At 39.6% G+C, this 23672-nt stretch overlaps 1 protein-coding gene across 3 annotated transcripts in view; it reads right to left on the reverse strand.

The window, feature by feature from the left end:
- Positions 1 to 23672, reverse strand: part of ARID5B (AT-rich interaction domain 5B) — a 188552-nt gene that overhangs the window by 143741 nt on the left and 21139 nt on the right. For all 3 annotated transcript variants that reach the window (XM_067710847.1, XM_067710848.1, XM_067710849.1), the window contains one exon: positions 14019 to 14244. In XM_067710847.1, the coding sequence (XP_067566948.1) occupies positions 14019 to 14244 (226 nt within the window). The remainder of the gene's footprint in view (positions 1 to 14018; positions 14245 to 23672) is intronic.

Raw genomic sequence — 23672 nt, forward strand, 5'->3', positions numbered from 1 at the left:
CAGGAATTCTATCTAGAAAGCCAACTTTGCACCAAATCCAAGCTCGTAGTGGGATAAGTAGGCCCTCCAAAAAGAAGATCTAAGCCAAAAATGACCACGATCATCTTCAAGCCTAGTAATATCCTGGAAGACCAGTGATCACATGGGATGGGCATCTCCTCATTTATTTAACAATCAGACGAGACGACTACCAAAGGAACAGCGGTCATCATCCCTGCTCTTTAAGCATTTACAAGTTTGCTCACACGCAAGACCCACTCAGGAACCTTCTTCCATACTCCCAGTGCCCTCTGCTTACACCTTCACCTAGGCACTGGCTAAACACTACCTTATCACCTAGTTGTGCTGTCCACCCCGCTACACCATGAGTTCCTAAGGGCAGGGACTAGGCCTCTTTCATCTTCATCTTCCTTCTACAGCAAATACAGTGCCCTGGTCTTCCTCAGCACTCAGTGCACACAACAGTGGTTCTTTTACATAAGTCCCCTACATAGGAGCGAGTTCCACTCTGAGAGTGTGTTTGTAAGTCCAATTTGTTCATAAGTCCAACAAAGTTAGCCTAGCTTACTTTGCAGTATCAGCTACATCACTGCTGCTTTTACGCTTGCTTCCGGACATCCTGGGCTTGAAATAATGATACTGTACTACTGTACTCTATACAGCACTGTACAGTAAAGTACACAAAAGCACAACCACTTATAGAGGATGCACGCACGTGACAATGTACACCGGACACGTACTTTAAAAGGTTTGGCTAAACATCACAGCTGTCCAAATCTCTCTAGATCAGCACTGTCCAATATAAATATAATGTGCACCATATATATAATTTAAAATTTTCTAGTAGCCACATTAAAAAAAATAAAGGAAAAGGTAAAATGAATTACAATAATATATTTTCTTTAACCCAACATATCAAAATATTATTTCAACGTGACCAATATAAAAATTATTGAGATATGTTCTTTTTTAAGCTAAGTTTTTGAAACCAGGTGTCTATTTTACATTTACAGCACATCCAATTTGCAGGCTAAATATTCAATAAAGTGATGTAGTCCTACCAAAGCAATAAAGTTATGTTTAACAAAAAAATATTTTACACTGCTTTAGTTTTTAATTTTATACTGAAATTAATTAAAATTAAATAACATTAAAAACTCAGTCTCTCTGTTAAAGTAGCCACATTTCAAGGGCTCAGTAGCTACATGTGTGGGACTTTCCTGGTGGCACAGTGGTTGGGAATCCACCTGCCAGTGCAGGGGACACGGGTTTGATCCCTGGTCCGGAGGATCCCATATGCGGCGGAGCAACTGAGCCCATGTGCCACAACTACTGAGCCTGCGCTCTAGAGCCCGCGAGCCACAACTACTGAGCCTGTGTGCCACAACTACTGAGCCTGCACTCTAGAGCCCGTGTTCCGCAACAAGAGAAGCCACCGCAATGAGAGGCCCATGCACTGCAACGAAGAGTAGCCCCCGCTCACAGCAACTAGAGAAAGCCCATGTGCAACCAAAAATAAATAAATAATTTTTTTAAAAAAATAGCTATATGTGATTAGTGGCTACCATGCTGGACAGCACAGTTCTAGGCTACTTAACAGCAGTTGATAAAGCAACTTGCTAAATACTGTACACAGCGTAAGATCTTATTTTTAAAGCAAAACAATTTACACAGATAACCGGAGGAATAACTACCGATCATTAGCAGTGTGTTAATTCTGGGAGGAGTGGAATCAGAAAGCAGGTGAAGAAGTACTTTTGCTTCTGAAAGGTTTAAATTTTTTTGTATAAAAAGTAAAATTAAGGCCAGAAACCAGATTGAAGTATCGCCTTTTCTTTAAATAGAAAACATAGATAGTTACACACGGAGAGCAACAGGGACAACTTAGATGTCTTTGGATAAGAGCTACCAGACAGGTGGGAAAGCCAGCAGTCACGCTGTGTAAGGAATGTGGATTGAGACTATTGGTGTTTGACCTGGAGAATGGAGCACTGGAGGCGGGGGCAGTTTTTTTCAAATACTTGAAATGCTGTCAAGAACAAAAATTTGATTTGTTCTCTGCTGTCTCAAGAATAGAACTAATAACAATAGTACATCATTAATATAGTCGTTTGTACTATAAACCATACTTTTGTGATTTAATTCCTCCGAAGAAAGAATGTCTAGCACAGGGATGGATCAAAGATGGAAAGGAACTGTAAAGTCACGCGTTTCCTCAATCACTGAAAATGTTAAACAGTCAACTATTTTCAGCAGAGGACATTTAAGAAGTAGTAAGTTCAGGAAAAGATGTCATAACTAGAGTTTTGTAACTAGATTATCAACCCTGAGATTTTATTATTGTATGAGATTTACCAGTATCCAAAGGGCACGTGTGAGATTATTACAGATTATTACAGATGTTCACCCAACATCCAACTTTCCTCTCCTTCCAAGAATGCTGTATGATTATATATACTCACCTCTTGGAAGGAAAACACGACCATGGAATTAATCACTTTGTTGATTAATGAAATACGAGTAGAAGCCCATGCCTGTTACTTCATGTTACTATATTTAGGTTGCAACTGTCCACTTTACTTTCTTGGGGAAGAAAATAGCACTTTGCAAGGTTTACTTTTCTAAAGGAAAGAAGAAAGAAAACCAATGTTCTTGACTAAATGCTCCCCCATATGTAATCTAATCTAATCTTTCCCAGTCCTCTGAGACAGGTATTAACGCCGTTTTACAGATAAACAAACAAAGCAGAATTTAAAAATTTAAGGTGATACAGCTTACGGAGCAAGGATTTGAATTCAAGTCTGTCTTACTTTAAAGTTCATGACACAAACGTTTAGTACAGCAGTCAAAAAGAAGCCACCCGAATATGGTAGGTTCTGTGTTTGCTCATTCTTCTAAATCTTTGATTGAAAACATTAATACAAAACAATGGAAACTAAATGAGCATTCTCAATTTAAAAAAAAGGGAAAGAAACCCACACAGAGGCTGCACATGTGAAAGCCTGTATTTACACACAGCCATCATGTGATGGGTAATTAGCCAGGTAACTATAGGTTTTTCTCTGCTAGAAAAGTATACGTTTCATCATGCTTTGAAATCTGCCTTATTATCAGCGCTGCTATGAAAACAGTGTTTTATTTCTTATTGAGTGAATAGGCCAGGCATAAAGCATTGTTTTTGTAGAGCCTAACAGAATACTTCCCTTGTGAACCAAAGAAGTAGAATGAGTAGTTGGAAGATGGGGAATATCCTCCACCATGATTAGCGAGTAACCACTTTAAGGGAGGTGAGGATTAAAACAGTACAATTGCCTAGAATAAGAAGTATCAGATGTCTTGCTAAAACCATCTCCTTAATCACCTGTCACCTAAAGAAGACCGATTACAAACAAGCTGATGATAATAAAAAGATAAGGGAGAGCAAGTCCAGTCTGGATTTGTTTATTTCCCTGCACATTTTTGTCACTGCTATAATCCTGACACATGAAAAAGATTCCCTTGAGGAAGAGAGGAATTAACGAGTGCCAGTATTAATATGTAAATGTCCACACACAACAAACTCCTACAACACCACCAAAAATCCCTAGGCTGGCAAGCTAGCTTTGAGCATGTTCAAAAGCTCTCTTAGTAAGTTTCCTCGAATGAGTCTATAATGGAGGATTACAAATGAAGCCCAAAATAGTTAGAAACTAAATACCACAAGTACAGTCGTCCCTCAGTATCCGTGGGGGAATGGTTCCAGAAACCCCGCCAGGATACCAAAATCTGAGGATGCTCCAATCCCTTATATAGAATGGCACAACATGTGCATATAACCCACACACATCCTCCCTTATACATCTGACCCTGGAACAATACGGACTGGAACTGCATGGGTCCACTTACGTAGGGATTTTTTTCAATAGTAACTACAGCACTACATGATCCAAGGTTGGCTAGATCCATGGATATGCAGAACTGGGAAAACAGAAGAATCACAGATGTGGAGGAACGACTCTAAGTTATACCCAGAGTTTCCACTGTGCAGAGGGTTGGCACCCTAACCCCCTCATGGTTCAAGGGTCAACTGCACTTTAAATCATCCCTAGATTACTTATAATACCTAATATGACATAACTGCTAAGTATGCTAAGTAGACAGTTGCCAAAATGCAGCAAATTCAAGTTTTGCTTTTCGGAACTATCTGAAGGGTTTTTTTCTTTTCTTTTCTGAGTATTTTCCATCCAAGGTTGGTTGAATCCACGGATGCGGAACCTGCAGATATGGAGCGCCAACTGTACGTTGCTTCTCTTTCCAGGTACCAATGGGAAAGCCCCTCCACTAGAGGGTGTCCTAGGAAGTGCTAGACAAGAACTCAAGTCAACCACTGAATCCACACAGATGTCCTGACCATGCAGAGCAGAGAACGCCAGAAATTTCAGAGGAGGTTGATCATAAAAGTTGCATGTTGACTTAACCTACTAAATATAGCTGTGAAGTCAGAATGCCTACAGGATAGTTAGGACTGTTGCTGGGAAGATAAGACAAGCATATATATATAAAAAAAGATACTGCATTATATTGCTAGTTATAGCGTAAGGTACTCAATCAGGTGGTAGAGACACTGAGTGTGATAAGAGCTCCATAAGCAGGGAAAATCCTTTGGGCAAGATGCCAAACAAGGGCTTCAGGGGCTTCAACTGAAACTTAAAGAAAAGAGATTTCCTTCAGGTAAGAGTCCTGGAAGGGGCATTCCAAGAATGAGTAAAGGCATGAGCCATACAAAACTCACGGGAGGGCTGGGGAGCAGGGTGTGGGTGCACGCGGTTAAAGAGAAAGAAGACCAAGCAGTTAGACGAGTTAGGCTAAAGCGAGAGGTTTACATAAGCGATAGGAGATAAGAGAGAGAGATAGGCTGTCTTCACATTCTGTGTGCACTTTGAGCTGCCAATTCCACCTCTACAAACATATGAGGAAAGAGTCATGGACATGGGCAGAGTTACAAGAATTTCAGAGTTTGTGGGAAAACAGAAGCAAATGAAATGTCCAAACAGAAACACCTCTCTCATGAAACATTATGGCAGGCAGAAAGAAACAGAGTATTTTATAATATGGAGACACTGTCATAATACACCTGTACAAATTTAAATGGGGGGGAAGGATATGCATATGAATTTCATACCTATACACTCATTCATATACCTTGGCATACTGATATTAAAAATGCTAACAGCAGTTACTTCTGGGTGGGAGGAAAAGAAGCAACTTAAATTTTTCCACATTTTGTATTGCCTACATTTTCTAATATGAACACGGATAACACTGGCACTCAGAAAAACAACAACAATGAAAGATCTTTAATAAAAAAGAAAAAAACTGGAGGCTGGGACTGAACAGTTCACTGGATGCTTGCCTACAACATTTGTATCTTATCCAGTAGGCATGAGGGTATCGAAGAAAGGGGAGCTACTGGCTGAAAGCCAATATTTTTAAAGGGTCAGAAGTGTAAAAGATGTTAGAAATGATTAAAAAATTAAAAAGCAAGTGGAGAGGTCCAAAGAAAGAGGCCAGGCACATTTGGGAGAACAAAGAGAGGCCACTTCATCCCAGCATACTAACTGAAAACACACAGGGCAAAGCAACTAGGAAAACCCCAAATCGACAGCACTGTTTGCTCAGCCCCTACTGTGCATGAAGCACTTGTAAAGCTTCTGAAACCCCACTATTATTCCAATCTGTCCTAAATAAATATATTCATTAAAATGGGGTAGAAGTCCAAACCTCAGCTTTCCTCAACAGTGGACCTGTACAAACTACAGACTTAAACACATAATGTTAGAGGAGAGAAGAGGGGTGGATCTTTGACATTTAGGAAAATTAATGTTTTGCAATAAAACCTCACATTTCAAGTACTCTAAAAGACAAATGAGGGGCTTCCCTGGTGGCGCAGTGGTTAAGAATCCGCCCGCCAATGCAGGGGACACGGGTTCGAGCCCTGGTCCAGGAAGATCCCACATGCCATGGAGCAACTAAGCCCGTGAGCCACAACTACTGAGCCCATGTGCCACAACTACTGAAGCCTGCGCGCCTAGAGCCCACACTCGGCAACAAGAGAAGCCACTGCAATGAGAAGCCTGCATACCGCAACGAAGAGTAGCCCCCACTCACTGCAACTAGAGAAAGCCTGCGCGCAGCAACAAAGACCCAACGCAGCCAAAAATAAATGAATAAATAAATAAATAAAAGTTAAAAAAAAAAAGACAAATGAGCAGTTGGGAAGAATCAGCATCAGTACTAAAGAGAATTAAGCCTAGATGCCCAAATCAAACACCTGCTCACAAAACCCTCTGGAAAAGCCCCATCAATTCACATGTTGGATGTATGTGCTTTTGGGTTCCAAGGTGATGCCATCGTGATAACAGCTATAATAATGGCCTACAGTCAGTAATCATGCAGTGGCTAAAGAGATGAGAGCTGGAAAGTAAAGAAAAATATTTTAGAGGTACAACAAAAGGAGAAAAGAATTTTACATTTCCAACGGAAGGGGAAATGTTGAATCAAGCTTCATTTTTAAAGCACATTTGAGGCGCGATGTTGCACTGTTCAAGGATGCTTAACAGACCACGTGGACCAATCAGGTTTGTTCCTCACAGTAGACTCCTACCACCAAATACAAATGGAAGTATTGCTCCAAGTGTGCCTGTCTATCTATAATACCAGATATTTATGAGCTTGCAAGAAGCCAAGGATGCCTAGAAGACGTTTTCCAAAAGACCCTGGGTATGTAACCAGAAACTAAAGGGGACATATATATTAGCAAGGGACTCAGACCGCAGCTGAATTTCTTTCATCTTTGGTAATCTTCCCATCAGATGGTGACTACCACAGCTTTTTCACTGTGATATTCACATTTTTATTAATGAGACTGAAACAAAAGTATGGGTTGGTTGCCTTCTCCATCATGGTCTTTTTTTATCAAAGGTATGGCCATACACCAGAAAACAGACAATGAAAAAAAGCAAGAACAGCTAGAGTCCAGGAGGATGATAATGAACTAAACTAACACATATGATAATTTAGGGAAGACGTGTGTGCTGGTCTTTTATCTTATTTGATCAGAGCAGCTTAAACAAAGCTGGACACCAAGCTGGTATTCAACTGTGGATCTTTATTGAGGCAATAATACTACAGTCCTACCCTAAATGCTACAATATACAACTATAGGAATTGCAGAAACTTGAAAGGCACGGCAATGATATTGAGCCACAAAACCTCCTGCCACGTTAGTTGACAATGATGTTCATTAGATAATAGTCTACATTTAACACTACTGTTGAAAAAAAAACACAAGCAAAAACAGAGGTAACTAAAATTCAGGAGGTATAGTGGTTGAATAACATCTTTTCCCTCCTTTTTGCCCTAAGGAGTAGAAAAGTCAAGGCCATACAGCTTCAGGGAAGAGATTCCGAGAGTTTTGCCCGTGTCATTCCTACCCGGAGGGTGCCAAGCCTGACGCATGTGCCATGGCTCTCTTCCAACAATGGGTAAGTTGGTATAAAAGAACCACCAAAGTGTGTCCTGAGATGAGTGACCAGGATGGGGAAGGATTCTGAAACCACATCCTGGTGGAAAATTGAAAAAATTGGGATTTGGCTAAAACAAGCCACATAAGGACAGAACTGAGGACTATTTCAAGGAAAGGGGGAGAGGAAGTATCAACTGTACCAGTGTCCAGCCTGACAATTCTATGAAGCGCTCCCCAAAAAGCATGAGTTTCTTACCTTGTTCAAACATTGTATCCAGGAGGTGAATACTGGTAACCTGAATACTTAAAAATAGCACTTAAGTTCCAATTGCACTTTTTTCTTACTTCTGCCCCAACATCTCCAATTCTAAAAGTAAGAATAAAGTCTTATATTCTATGGACTTCTCTTCAGTTGACTATCTAACCTTCAGTCCATTATTAAAAGATCTGAATTTGGTGTCCTAGAAAGTGTTCATCACTCTAGGAAACACTAGAAGATCTGCAAGTCAACAGAAATTACAAATGGAAGGGTTTTAACTTGGAATGAGCCTTCCTGAGTGATGGCAGTATGATATCTAGACAGCAATATCAATGACCAGCTGTTGACTGGTTCACACGTGGTTAGGTTTCACAGACTTCCCTTCCAGCAGGTGTAGCCGAGATGGCTGAGTGCAGACAACATACATCGTTGTTTACTCAAGACACTTTTTACATGTTCATTCTACCATTATTTTAGGACAGTCTTCAACTACTTGATTACACGGCCAAGCTGAATTTTAACTTTGAAATGAAATGGAATAACCTCCCGCCTATGTTCCCAGATCCTTAGAAAATGGCCTGTCACTAAGTTGTTCTAAAGCTTTGGATGTCTCGGGTACAGACTCTTGGAAGTGTGAACTTGCTCCTGTCAAAGGTTCTCTGGGCTGTCACTTTACAATGAAATGAAGCAGCCTCTTGAAGAAACAGCCACGTTGGCACGTGGACAGCATGCTTCTCCTGTGTTCACTGTGCTAGAATTAGATTCTTTAAAGAATGCATGGTTCACACCACAATATTGTCAGAGGAGCTTGTGAGAAAATCCTTTGGAAATTATCTTTACAAATTTTTGATAAGCCTCAAGTGTAACTGATTTCTATTTTGAACTCAAGGAGGCCAAATCTGTTTCAGTGAAGAGGCCCTTCTGTAGGGATTCCTCATGATATCCACGAACAGAATAATTCAACAATATATCATCCCCAAAATTTCCCAAGTTTCTATCTTAAGAAAAAAATAGTATAGCTAGCTCGGCAATGGAAGTTAAAATATAAACAACAAATACCCTGAGAAGACTGTTTAATATATACATACAAAATTTACATCTGGGAAGGAAGGAAGGAAAGAAGAGAAGGATTGGCTTAGTGAGAAGCATGTCTTCCATCTTAAGAAGTTCATCAGATGTCTCTGGTGAAAAATACTTCCTATGACAAACTGTCAGCACCTTAGCGTACTTCTTATTAGAGACATTTATACTGTTCTCCAACACAAATCGAGAATCCTTCCCGTATCCACATCCCAGGAAGCAGCTTGACATATCAAACTCAAAACGAAGTTGAAACAACCATTTGAAATACAAGGCCTCCAGAATTTCCAAGCAAAGACTATAGTCAATTTCTAACTAAAAGTACTGGAGAAGACATTTACACCACTGGCCACTTGTGGCCCAGCTTATTTTGACAGAATGTAAGGGGAGAAACTTTATATAAAGTATAAATACATATCTCTATATAAACATATAAAAATATATATTTATATTCTTTCTCCATATAGTTGTATATATAATATATACAAATATATACATATAATATATATACAAATAAAAGAACCTGAAGGATTTTAATAACAGCCTTCTACTGAGGCAGACAGGAAGAGTGTAAACCCTGCCCCAAATAACTAGAACATGTGATTAGGGAAATTCACAAGAGACAAATTAGCCCATTTTATACCACCTAGCTCCCTATGATATAGAATCGCCTTCTTGTAATAATAATGATAATACCATCTTAGACGTCAGTACCACAGATGCTTCCATAGATATTGATCTTTTTTCTCCATTGACCTTCTCAGAAATCCAGCGAGATAAACAAAGTACACACTATGACCCATTTCACACACGAGAAACCCGAAGGTGTAAACACACAGTGACTTGTGCCGTGAGTGACAGACCTTCAGGACAGGCAGAGGCAAGATTCTCCTGACCTCCCAGCCACTGCTCCTTCACCACCACCATGCTGTCTATTCCCCAAAGTACAGTAAAAGTCCCAGCAGCAGAAGGGACAGGGGAAGGCACTCTTTCTCCATCTGACGGGACTTCAGAAACAGAAACTGAACTGAGAGAACCTGAGGGAACCCCCAGCATTAAATTCACCCACACCCACATCTTTTGGTCTCTTTTCTTGATTTCAGCTTACACTCCCCTATCTTTTCTTTTTCTAGAGACATATTTGGAGATGAAACCATTCAAAACTGCCCATCCACAGACAGTTCGTGGCAGCGTAATTGACAATGCGTCTGCTGCAAAAAAATGAAAATGCTGTTTTAATAACCTTGGCCTAAAATACATTCTATTGTATGCCTCAAAGGGTTTCAATAAAAAGTCAACCTGTAGAGACATATTTTCTTGGCTTAAACAACAATCCAAAGCATATAAATGTAGTCCAACTATAATGACATATTTATAGGCCAATAAAGCTTACACTGCAGCTTTCATACTTCACTTAAAGGAACTCTGTAAGAAGCAGTGTTATATAAAATAATTTGATTTCTTTTCAAACTATAGCCCAAGGAATAAAAAAATGCAAGTATGCTATGTTTAACTGATAGTGTTTATATTCCTTAGCTGTTAAAAGTTTTGTAAAATGAAATAATTCTTCATTTGACTAGTTCCAACTGCCATACCAAATATGGGTATCAGGTCCACTTTATAACAAAAGCTAAGTACTGTAATTCTGAAGACAAAAATAAATAACTAGAGGCTTGTGTAGTGAATGATTTAATCAACCCGATTCTTCTGGAAAAACAGGTTCCTGTGTTCGTTATGCTTATGAATAATACATTCCTTAACCCTTCTATTTTAACATAGTTATTTTTTCTTTCTTCCTTTTCTATAAACGTCAGTATGAAACTGTCTGAAAAAAGGTAAAATGTCTCACTGAGTAAAGTCACAATCTGAATCGGTTTCATACTGAACTTTCTTTCTGTGAAAAGGACAAAGGGGAGGGAAGGGGATGAATGTACTCTCACACATCTCAGAAGTGTTTTTTAAAGATTGTTAGTTTCCCCACTATCTAGAGCTGCAGTTTCAGTCACCATTTACCATCTTAAATGAAAACGCCATAGGTTTTTAAAAAGCAAACATGACCTCCGCAAATATTGTCCTTGAAGGGGAAAGGGATAAAAAAAAATGAAAGAGTTGTGATTTGAGTCACAGCAGTTATTGGAAGCTGCCATTTGGGGCAGAGTTTCTCTTTGTGGAGTATTAATTTGTTGGCAGACACACATTTGTGAGAACATTCTTGTTTTTTTACTATTCAGAGAGACAGGAAGTGACACAAACTGGGATTAAAGGGAACTTATTCTACCTAAACACTCAGCAAGAAGAGTTCTTTGATTAGCTTTTAGATGGTAAAATCCCTTCTTTAAGAGTCAACCGAATTATTTTGTTATTATTGATGTTTTAACATGATGAAATAATTCAGTTAAAAAAGATAACATATTGCAGTTTTACTTTATCCACAGAAAGGTGAGATGGCTCCATTCTTTGCTTACTTCCACTAGAAAAAAAGAGGGAGGGTCTTAAGTAATCTCAGAGTTCATCTTCTTGCCCTGGTAGGAACAATGAGGAGTTGGAAGGGTTTTACAGAAGGAAAAACCTAATAAGTGTGTGAACTTCCATTAACAATGTGGTACTGGAAGTGGTTTCAGTGTGGCCAAGAGAAAGGGAGATAAGAAAACCACTGTGTAGAAAGAAAAGTACAGACAACAAATATTTTGATGTTGCAGACAGAGAAAGGAAGGGGTTGAAGAGAAAGTTGCTGGGACAGGAATGCACACAGCAAATGACATCCCCTATATCCCCAATATAAATCCTCACAATGTAGGCTTGTAAACCTTAGATCAAGCAGATAATGGAAACTCATTACATTAAGGAAAGTTTTTGTTTCTCTTTCCACATTATTACAACACAGTGTGCATTCCAATTACAAAAGCTATTTGTCTCAAATTCCCCACAGTTCATACCAACTGAGTAGAATTTCAAGGCTCCAAATTCTATCCTTAAAGGGGTATTTTACATTAAAAAAAAAAGAAAAGAAAAAAAAATACATGGTGTTTCTTATTCACCAGAGAGCTTCCCAATCAAATCTCCTGTTGCTTATTTTCCCTTCCTCTGCCCTGATCACTCACAGAGCTGTCTCCCAAATGAGACCCAAAGGGGAAAAAAAAAAAAAAAAAAAAAAAAAATCTGAATCACCTAGAGGTCCTTTTATCAGCACACGTTCTTTGGCCTTGCCTCAATCCTACCGAAAGAAGAATCTGGGGAAGCTGTACTCAGCAATCAGTATTATTTAAAACATTTTCCTAAGTGAGTCTAATGAACAACAAGAGTTAAAAACCACTAAGTACTTTGAATGTTCACTATAAACCAAATTCTTCTGGAATCAATTATTAAAAAGTTCGATTATGGACATTTTTAGAATTCAGGAAGATCAAAACCTCTAAATCTTTTGATGAAATTAAGAGGTTGGGTTTCTTTTCATTCATTAATAAACTATCAATTTTAAATACAAAACAACTCTTCTATAAATACTCTTGTTTATATGCATGACATCAAGCTTAACCATCTACACATCCTTTTGTTCCCCCATGGGTTTCCTGTTTAGTTTTTTATTAGTAACAGTATATTTCATAACTAAAAAAAAAAAAATCAAACAAACAGAAGAAGGGTTTTAATGTTAAGGAAAACATAAGACAATAGCAATACAACTTAGATCATATATTAGGCAAGTAGTACAACAGCTGTATTATTCAGCATTACCACATGTCAGAAGGCTAGTCATGGTGTGTTCACAAAATTGGCCATGTTAACAGCCTGTATAGGAAGATGATTAAAAAAAAATTCTTTAATTTTGAAATGAAAACCACTAGATTAATAATTTTCTCTAAATGGGCACATGACAATCAGGCCACCATGACCAAAATATTACTGCCTGACATCTACCAAAAGATGCCAGGAAACTGTTGATTGTTAAACTAAAAGAAAATATTAATGCTATTCCCAAAACACAGCACAGCTCATCACAAACCAGAATCACATGAAAGACAAGTCAGTTACGGGTGTTACTCAGTCTCTTTATGCCAATTAAAATAAAAAGTCTAGGTTTGTTGTAGTAGTTAAAATCTAGGTTAAAAAAAACCCAACAGGAAGTTGTTACATTAAGGCATAAAACTGGGCTATGAAAATCAGCATTGTGCTAGAACGAAAGAAAAAGATGCCTTAATATGTTAAAAGTGAAGTTCCTCTTTGCCTAAAGAGGAAATAAGTAGTCTAAATCAGAGGTCAACAACTGTGGTCTTGAGCAATGCTAGGAAAGTAAGTCAGTGAATGCCACAAGGAGTTACAAAGGAAAAAAAACAAGCAGGAAAGGACACAAAAAAGTCACTGGAGAAGAGAGTGTTGAGAAAAAGCAACAGAATTAATTATGGCGCTCCTCTCCATACACCAATATACAACAGTCACTGTGCTACCCCCTTTGTATCTTACATCTCCCAGTGACCCTGAAAAGTTTCCAGGTTTTCCAGATGGGGAAGCTGCGGCTTGGAGGTTAAATTATTTGCCCAAGGCCACACAGCTAAGTAAGCAACAGAGTCAGGATTCAAACACTAAACGGAATAACTACTCCAAATCCCAAACCTATAGTGGAAGGGAAGGAAGGAAAGAAAAAACCATATGGTTGATGGTAACCACTACACCCTGAAAACTCTGGGGAACCTATGCCGTGAGCTGTGAACCAGTAGTTCCCCTGCTCTGAAACTCTTCTCCTGCTCCACGTGAAGCAGCGCAATCTCTCTTCCTCACTTTGCCTTCCTTCCAACATAAAACAGGAAATTCTGATGTGGTGTTAAAAAATGTCATAGTATCTACTCAGAACAAATATTTAAATTCTCCACTAATTCAACTTTTGGTGCCTCGATTAAGTCTTATGCCTTGACAGCAACTGGAAGCTGCTAAACGCTGAGTGTTATTATATCACCCAGTTTCCAGCACAGGGTTCCACACAGACAAGGTCCTGTGATTCAACAGGTAACATCCATCCCTTCCACCCCCAGTCATCTGTCCATCCATATTCCCAGGTCCCTCTGAGGTTAAAGAAATTATATGCATATATGAATGACAGGGTTTCCAGAAAAACCTACAATAAAAAAAGTAGGTTACTGTATACGCCCACACATTAGATTTAGAAGTACAAACGATAATTACCAAGGTCAGCCTTTTCCTTGAGAACGTCTTTGAAGTTGAGTCCACTGTTCAAGGTTGACTGCCGGTACTTCAGCAGAGCTTCCTTCTGTCCATTCCTTCCCAGGGACTCCATTTTCACTGACCCAGCTTGAAGGCCACATCTCCACTTGGAGAAATCAGAATGTACCCACTTGACCAGGTCTTCAAGCTTCACAATCACCTTTTCGGAAACAGCAATGACTTCATCCTATAAGAGGTAGTGGCGGGAGAACAAAAAACATTATTGGTGGTTCTGAAGTAAATGATACGTTTTCAATAAAGCCCCTCTGAAACACCATTTGAGCGGCTGAACCTAATGTAAGCAGACGACGTGTTTTATTGGTGACAGAGAACCTTCAGAAACTCACTTCACTTCAATGGTTTTTCGCTGCTTGTGGTCTACTTGAGGAATAATTTATAGGATTTATTTGTTATGTGCTTAGAAAATGTCCAAAAATTGGACAGTAATTCTAACAGCCATGCTATTTGCCAAAGCGCACTCTCCCTACTTTGACCACATGGGCGAAAGCTAATTTTTAGGTGCCATTAATTTTACAAAAGTAAAAAAGTGAGAACTAGATGACTAATGGTTAGTCTGTCTCTATATAAATGGTCTAAGTAAATCTGGGATTCTTGGAACTCTGACTCACCCCCAAATTCCTATGTTTATGGTACATTTTCCCTTGGCTTATACACAAATATTGAATTTAACTTTTGTCCTAAAATTAAATAAAACTGTGATGTAATCCCCAAAGAAATACTTCATAAATGTTATGTGCTTCCCACTGAAAGAAACTTACACATTCTCATGTTTCTTAAAAACTTTGTAAGTTGAGAAATGAACTGATTTTTTTCTTTTAATACGTATGGGTAAGAGGCAAAGAGGGCAAGTGAGGAGAAAGCCTTTGAATCTGAGAAAAGTAGTTGAAACTTAAGTTTCTCCTACGGATCATAAATTTCAATTTCAAGCACCTTTAATTGCTTCCAGGAAACGACCAACTTTTCTGACTTAGAATTAATCCAGCAAGATATTTAATAGATATCCGTACACGGAGCAAAGGAGGGCCTCTCTTTCCTGAAGATTCTTTGGAAAAGGCTTAAGAAGATCATCTCACTGGGTTTTAAGTTAAATTATTTGAAGCATTTGACATTTCAACTTGAACTGACTTCTTCCATTTCTTCTACTTCACATTTCTGAAGAAAGCTGAGCTGTGAAAACCCCTAAGCTTACAAAATCTTAGAAATATTTTTGACAAACAACAACAGGAAGATGTCTCTGAGCTATCAAACAAAGGGAATTCACAAGTGATTTGGGCTAATTTTGCTGTAAAACATGACTCTTTCCTCCTTCTCTCCCACCTACACACACACACACACACACACACACACACACACACACACACACACTCTCTCTACTCCAAAGCAAACAAAAAAGGGTTTATTAAGATAAGCTTCACACAATAAGAAGCCCCGGATTCAGTTTTTAAAAAATGTTTTAAGGTAGGATCTAAAATTTCACTTTTCCTCATCCAGTTCCAAGCTGCCTCTGAGAAGAGTTTGTTAGGCAGCAGCAAAATAACAAATACTCTATCAAAAATGAAAAGTAAAACTTTTGTAATGGAATCCTTTCTCTTATCATGATTAAATATGAACTTCCACTAAATGGGAGACAAAGTAGAAACTGTTTTTATTCTCTGCTCAAGAAAAAACAAGTCAATACTTTATATAAGCAATGGGGCATATTACAAAGTACCATTTCGATGGATGATTTCACTCAGATCCACTACACCATCCTCTCGAAATAAAAGATCTATAGTTGTCACGCATTTTATAGCTATTACATGGTGATTATTAAATGTCAGAATAAAAATTCAGGCTGGGTATTGTTTCACCAAATATGGTTCCCTAGAAGAGACAAGTTTGGAGATGAGTGTTATTTTCAAATAGCTCTAACTATGATCAAATGATTATCATTTCAATTACCAGTTGCTTCAGAACTTTTCCAAGAAATGGCATGACTAGCTCTGGCTGGCTTCCAGCACCCGCCGAACAAATAGTTTATTAACCGAGAGAAAATACAATCCTCATGATGTCATTGATGAATAAACCCATCTTTCAAGATCCAGTCTACAGGTTTAGTCCTCCCTCCTTTCTCTCTCTCTCTGAAACAGACCTTCTGAATATATACACAATGCATAAAAACAAATGCAGGAATTCAAATAAACATGTAGAAGCCGTAAACCCAAGTCTGGCTCAACTGTGAAACCACCAGTATGTTTCACTGTGGATTCACAGAGAAACTGGCCCTGCAACATTGTCCAACGCCAGGATTTCGAAGGAAATCTGATAAGCGGAGGAGGGGGAAGCAAAAAACCAACCCCCAAACCAAAATAGCCAACATATATATAGAAAATGTCTCAGGAAACATTACTTTGTACACACAATGGCATAAATCACATGTTCGTATTTACTATTCTGAGGCAGTTGCTGACTGAAGTTCCTAATACTCACCATTCTTGGGCAAGTCTCTATGTCTAAGAAAAGAATTTCAATAAGCTCATCTCATGATTACATTAGCGCTCTGCAAACCGAGAATTAGCACTGGATAAATACCGCTGATTTACTCTAATGCAACCCAAAAGGAACACAAAGAAATACACCTTGTTATTCTATTAATGCACTTTGGCTTTTCAATTAACCCAGAGCCTAATCAATATTTATGTAGGCTGCGTTGGGATACTTTCTAAGTCCATATCCCCTTTCATCATTGTTTCAAACTGCCCATTTCTGTCGTTTGGATTTTGTTTCTCCCACTGCATAATAACAGCGTACTCAATCACAGACTCCTCTAAGTCACAGGAGATCCTCTGGTCAAGAAGTCATGTATCAGCCAGCCTATGTGTATGGCTGGCCTCTCCAAGTGTTGTTAAGTCCCAAGGGAAACTTGGGACTCCCCTGGTGGCGCAGTGGTTAAGAATCCGCCTGCCAGTGCAGGGGACACGGGTTCGACCCCTGGTCCAGGAAGATCCCACATGCCGCAAAGCAACTAAGCCCATGCGCCACAACTACTGAGCCTGCACTCTAGAGCCCGCGAGCCACAACTACTGAGCCCACGAGCCACAACTACTGAGCCCACATGCCACAACTACTGAAGCCCACATGCCTAGAGCCCGTGCTCCGCAACAAGAGAAGCCACCACAATAAGAAGCCTGTGCACTGCGACAAAGAGCAGCCCCTGCTCGCCGCAACTAGAGAAAGCCCATGCCCAGCAACGAAGACCCAATGCAGCCAAAAATTAATTAATTACTTTTTAAAAAACCAATTGGGAAACTTTACACAAAGTCTCCTGACTTCTATCTTCTCTTATAAAATAAAATAAAGGGTTATCTGGGGAAAAAAAGAGAACAAAAAAACCCCTCAAAACAAAAAAGTTGAAACTGAGTAGAGGTTGCTTTCTTTAGATGAGATGCAGGTTCTCTAGTCTGCCACTGACCCCACCGTTCCTATCTCCTTACGCTCAGTCCACCGTTCCTTCACCTGCCTGGACCCTCCGGCAGGCACCCACCATTTAAGTAAACGTCCACACCCTAATTTATCCCACCTCCCTCACTTTAATGATGAGGACAGTAAGGTTCAGTGACATGTCCGACTGCCAACTTCAGGCAGAACTTGGACAGGAATCCAGGTTTCCTACTGGCCAACACAGCATTCATCCTGGACTCTGGAGCCAGACTGCCTGGGTTCAAATCCCAGCCCTGCCATTTACTCCCTGTGGAATACTGGGCAACTTCTTTAACTTCCCTGTGCTTCCATTTTTTTAAGCGCATGTTTTTAAAAAATGTTAATGATACTGTCTATCTCTGACAGCAATGGTGAGGATTAAATGTGTTAACATAAATGAAGTGGTACATCGGATTTAGCTGTCATCACTGTCATTGCTTCTCTGAATTAGTGTTTTCCAAAGAGTGCCACACAGAGATGAGTATAGATGGTTCATGGATAAACCTTTTAATACTTAATGTAAGTTACTCATTGCTTATTTATTTTTGTGGTAACTTTCCACTTATGGGGAAGTGGTACTGGTTTCCCATTTATAGGAGATATAGAAGTTTCCTCTTTAAATAAATTTTAGTTAAAAAACAATGGATCGGTTTGAACAAAGCCATTAAATAAACCCAGTAGATGTGGGTATGGCAAAAAAAAAAAAAAAAAAAAGTCAAGATGCTATGAAAATGGCTGAAATTTGGGACAGTACATTATATATCAGTGGTTCTCAAAGTGTGGCTCAGGAACCCTGGGGAATCCCCAAGACTATTTCAGGTGGTCCACAGGGCAAAACAATGATCATAATAATACTAAGAAATTATTTGCTTTTTTCACTCTTATTCTATTTCAAGTGTATAGTGGGGTTTTCCAGCGACTACAAGACAGATGGTATGGCAAAAGAGTGAATACAGAAGGAGATACGAGAATACAGCTGTCTCTATTAAGCTCGACAGTAAAGAAATTTACAAAAATGTGAAACAATGCCACTGTTTTTACTAATTTTCTTTCTTTTTGAAAATAAGGTTAATTTTCATAAAAATGTGTTACATTTACATGATGGCTTTATATTCCCATTTTCATTGTAGTAATATTTTTTAAAATTAATTTACAGTAAATTTTCCTTTTCTTATGTACAGTTCTATGTATACCATAGTACACATGGCAACTACTGATCTGTGCTTGGTATAGTTTTCTCTTTTACAAAATGTCATATAAATTAAATCTCACAGTATGAAATCTTTTAAGGCTGCTTCTTTCACTTAGCATAATGCCTTTGAGAGCCACCCATGCTGCTGCCTATATCAACAGCTTGTTCCTTTTTTTCTGCTGAGTAGTACCTCATGTTATGGATCTGTCCCACTGACAGACACTGGGTTGTTTCCAATTTTGGCGATTACAAATAGAGCTGCTATAAATATTCATGTACAAGTTTTCGTGTGAACATACATTTTCAGTTCTCTAGAGTAAATACCTAGGAGAGGGATTGTTGAGTCATATATTAAGTACATATTTAATTTTGCAGAAGCTGGACAACTGTTTTCCAGAGTGGCTGTAACATTTTGCATTCCAACCAGCAAAATGAGAGTTTTTAGGAGAGTTCCAGTTGTCCCCCATCCTTACCAGCACTTGATACTGTCACTGTTAATTTATTATTGCCACTTTAATATGTACGTAGTGGTTTCTGATCATGTTTTTAATTTTCATTTCCCTAATGGCTGAAGATGTTGAACATCTTTTCAGGTGCTAATTTGCCATCCGTATATCCTTTCTGATGAAGTGTGTGTTTAAGTCTTTTGCCCATTTTTAAACATTGGGTTGTCTGTTTTCTTACCGTTGAGTTTTGAGAGTTCTTGTACCCTCTTGATACAGGTCTTTTACCAGATATGGGGTTTGAAAATATTTTCTCCTGTTCTATAGCTTGTCTTTTTATTCTTTCAACAGCGTGTTTCACAAAATGAAAGTTTCATACTTTGATCAAGTCCAATTGGTCAGTGTTTTTCTTCTATGAATTGTGGTCTTACTGTTATATCTATGAAGTCTTTGCCTAATTCCTGGTCATGAAGAATTTCTACTTTGTTTTCTTCCCAAAGTTTTATAGTTTTACATTGAGAAGTATAATCCATTTTGACTTAGTTTTATACAAAGTGTGAGGGTCAGCTTGACATTCATTTTTTTGGCATATAAATGTCACTTTATTTTTAAATAAATTAGTAAGCATTTAAAATCATTTTAAGTTTTAATTTCTAATACCAGTAGATATAACCCACATAAATCAAAGCTCCTTTGCGGTCCTAGATAATTTGAGTATAAAGGGTCTTGAGTCCAAAAACTTTGAAAACCCTATATCACTAACCAAGGCCGTTCTTATTCTTAACTTTGCTTAATCTCTTAGTAACAATTTAATAATGAACAACTCTACCTTTGACTTGAAACTCTCTCTCGTTAAGAACTGTGAAGAATCTGAGATTTTACTCTACTTTCAAACTTATAAGTTAGCTTGTCACAGTTTCATGGATGCTTGCAGAGGACACAGACTCCTGGTCAGAGACAAACAATGGTTTATAGCTCACAGAAACAGCTGTAGTCAAAGTAACAGCATTTGTGTTGGATCTTTGATACCCAATTCCCAAAAAGAGATATCAAGAGGGCTAGAGGATATGTGTCTACAGAGTGGGGTGCATTTCAGGAGAAGAACCCCAAGCACAGGCAACCCAAATCTTTTAATACTGATCACTAAGTATGTCTGCCCTTTGTTCTGGAGGAAGGCACTAGCTCCATCTTCCAGGGCCGTTCACTATACAAACATCCTTGAAAAGACAGTTGGAACAAAGAGCCAGTGGCTTTGCTCACAAGCGTACAGATACTCAGTGGCCCATGAAACATACCTACCCAACGCCGAACACCTCTACGTTCCTTTGCTTTGTTCAACTTCTCTCCTTCCTCATTCTATTTCCCTACAGGAAAAATGTAGGAAACATTTATCTTTATATGCTGTCTGGGTCCAGTCTTCCTTCTCTGCATATCACTCCTTGAAGTCATTCTCCATGGAGATTCCAATGTTACTCTCTAAGGCCACTGACTACGTTCTGTAGTTTGGTTCCAACTAGTTGGTTCAAACCTTCATCCAGACTCCAGTCCTTTGTCCAGTCCTCAATTTAGACATCTCAAGAGTCAACTCAAATTCAGCGGGAACTGTACTACCAACTTGGCTTATGTGTAAGAAAAGAGCTTAGTTGACACAAGAAGAATTTAGTACTCCCCAACTGTGGTTAACTTTTTGCCCACATCTATTCTTCCTTTCATCTTCAGTAACAGACTGCTAATTTGCTCGGCACAGAAACAGACACCACTTCCCTGCTTCCCTTACAGCCAGATGCGGCCACGTGACCAAGTTTTGACCAATGGGATGTATCCGTGATGTGCGCAACTTCCAGGTCAGGCTCTCAGAGGGGATGGATATGCCTTTGGATCATACAAATAAAGGCACATCTCTCAGGAGAAAACGCTAGAGGGAGTCAGGTCTCTAGATGACTTCGTAGAACCCAGCCATCATACTAACCCTGAAACACTTACCCATAGGCTGTGACATGAGAGATTTTGAACTCCCAACTTATTTAAGCAGCTTTAATTCTGGGTCTCTGTTAAACAGAGCTAAACCTATGTATATATATTTTATTAATATATCATTCCTCAGGAGAGAAGACATGAACGGAACCTTCCCTATAGCACCACGTGGTACCCAACAGACCATTGCTGAGGACAGCCATGTTCAGCTATGTTAATGGAGCCCAAAGGACAATAAACACATACGTGTATTATCAGAGGGGTTGGCGAGTGGGGGGCGGGCGTAGAATGAAAACAGGAAAACACGGCATATTCACTTTAATTGTCCCCAAACATCCTGGGGTTTTGCACCAATGGACTCAGGCAAGGGGAAGAAAGTGCTCTGTTGGGCCTGGCTGCGTTGGCCACTTCCATTGCTTGCAAGCCTCCCTCAGATACCTGATATTCAAGGTACCATCTGCCCCATGACTCTCCCTGTTACACATTAGTATGTTCTGCTAACAGGACATCTACAAAGTGAGTAAAAGGTTTCACTCTGCAGGCACGTGGTTGCCAATCAGAGGTCCAAGAAGGTCCGGCAAAAGAGAATGGTAATGTGGGTCAACAAGATGAAGCTTTCACTGGTCAGCGGTGAAATGAGAAAAATGAAATGATAAAAATGAAGACAACACAGTGAGTACTTTAAGAAGCTAAATATGCTAGATTTTAAGGACTACCCTTGTATCAGCCAGGATCCCAACAGGAAAGACATGGAACAGTTGAGTAATGATAATCCAAGGAGGGTTTTACAAAGGGACTAATGACAAAGATGTTGGTGGGATATAAAAGAACCCTAAGAGAGCGGTAGTGCAGGAACCTGGGCTAACAGCATCTCAGCCATCACCACTCCTGGGTGAAATCGTCAAAAGCGCGGGGGATGGTTACCAGCAGATCCTTCTACCAGTGGCTGTGACTCTTCCTTAGAGGGACACCAACAGCCTGGGGGAACCTCCCAGGTAAGGACAGGGAATAAACACCTGCCTTCATTCTCCTTCCTCCCTCCCTCTTCTGTGGGGGAACGGCACTGGAAGCCCCCGGTCCCAGGAGCTCTGTTCCTGGAGCCACACAGGGGGCCTCCAGGACAGAGAGAAGGGTGCAGCGCTGATCCGGAGAGGCTCCCTGCACACCTGCTGTTTAGGACTTCGCCTCTCCTCCTTTCAACTGCTGTTACAATAATCTTTTTTTCCTCTAAAATGAGGATGGTAATGGATGCTGATAGCTGCTTTTTAACGTCCTTACTCGGCAAAATAAAATGGTATCAACACTAACTTGGTCCCCGAACTGGGAATTACTGTGCTTATTACCTGTGACATAATGTTAAATCTTTGTTAGGTGTCAGTGTTTGATTCTGAATTGCATAATTCTCTCTCCTACAATAAACACCAGAATTGCAGAGACTTTTGAACAGCGAGGACGTTTAACTTTTACTTCTCTTGTGCCTCCCAAGGAGCCATGAACTGTGCTGGGCCCAAAGCATACAACAAGTATTTATTTTAATGGTCCCCCCTGTCTGGATGTCCCACGCTGGGGGAAACTGAGAGCTGAGGAAGCACTGGCTTCTGAGTCTCATGGACCCGGCTTCAAAGGTGGCTCTAATGTGTTTAATGTCAATGTTAATCTTGGGACGTGACATTATCTCACCAAGGTCTCATTTAAAAAAAAGGGCGGGGGGAATCAGATAAAAGAACCCACCTCCCAGGGTAACTAGGCTGTTGGAGTAGTTCTAGTACAACTGTCAACACAGGCATCTAAGAAATGACGGCTATCACTGTTATTAAATAACATCACTTTAAGTGAAAATGAGGGAAGGAAGGTGAGCGATCTTCAGATGTCACCTGCAAGCAACTGTGCATGTTCTCTACTCCTCTTAATTCTTTGTCTGGGGACAATAATATCCCTGGAGCTCCTGCTGGGTACCTCCAAGGCCAAGGGTGGGCCGGAAAGCAATTAAGAATGTCTGGGCTTCTCCTTAACCTTCAAGGATACAGCGGTGGCAAACTCTGAGGTGCTTTACTCTACCCAGACGTTCATCTATGAATTTAACAGACATCATCTTCTCTAATCCCCATGAGGACTCGCTGAGGTAGGTCTCCTCAGGTCCATTTCAGAGATGACAAAACTGAAGTAGAACCAGAAACCAGCTTGCTAAGCCTATCATTTCTCTGGGAAATTGGTCTCTAAGCCTTTATAGTAGTAACACTCCAACCTACTCCTATCCTGGGATAAGTGAACCTTCCCCATCTCCCAGCAATTTCCTGGGGTGGCTGGGACTCAAGGTCATTTTGGGACAAAAAGATTTGTAAGTTTTTCATGTGTATTTTGGTTTTGCCCCCAAAGTAAGACTACACGCACTAGTTAAAAATGTGAAGACTTTCCTGTTGTCTGAGTGACGCAGGAATCCTCTCAAGTTTGCTAAGGGTTAATGGGACTCCCTTAACACGATGAAATGGATTTGCCACGGAGGCTGATTAGTGTATTGGGTTCCAA

This window comes from Pseudorca crassidens, chromosome 16, assembly GCF_039906515.1.
Source record: "Pseudorca crassidens isolate mPseCra1 chromosome 16, mPseCra1.hap1, whole genome shotgun sequence".
Classification (NCBI taxonomy): domain Eukaryota; kingdom Metazoa; phylum Chordata; class Mammalia; order Artiodactyla; family Delphinidae; genus Pseudorca; species Pseudorca crassidens.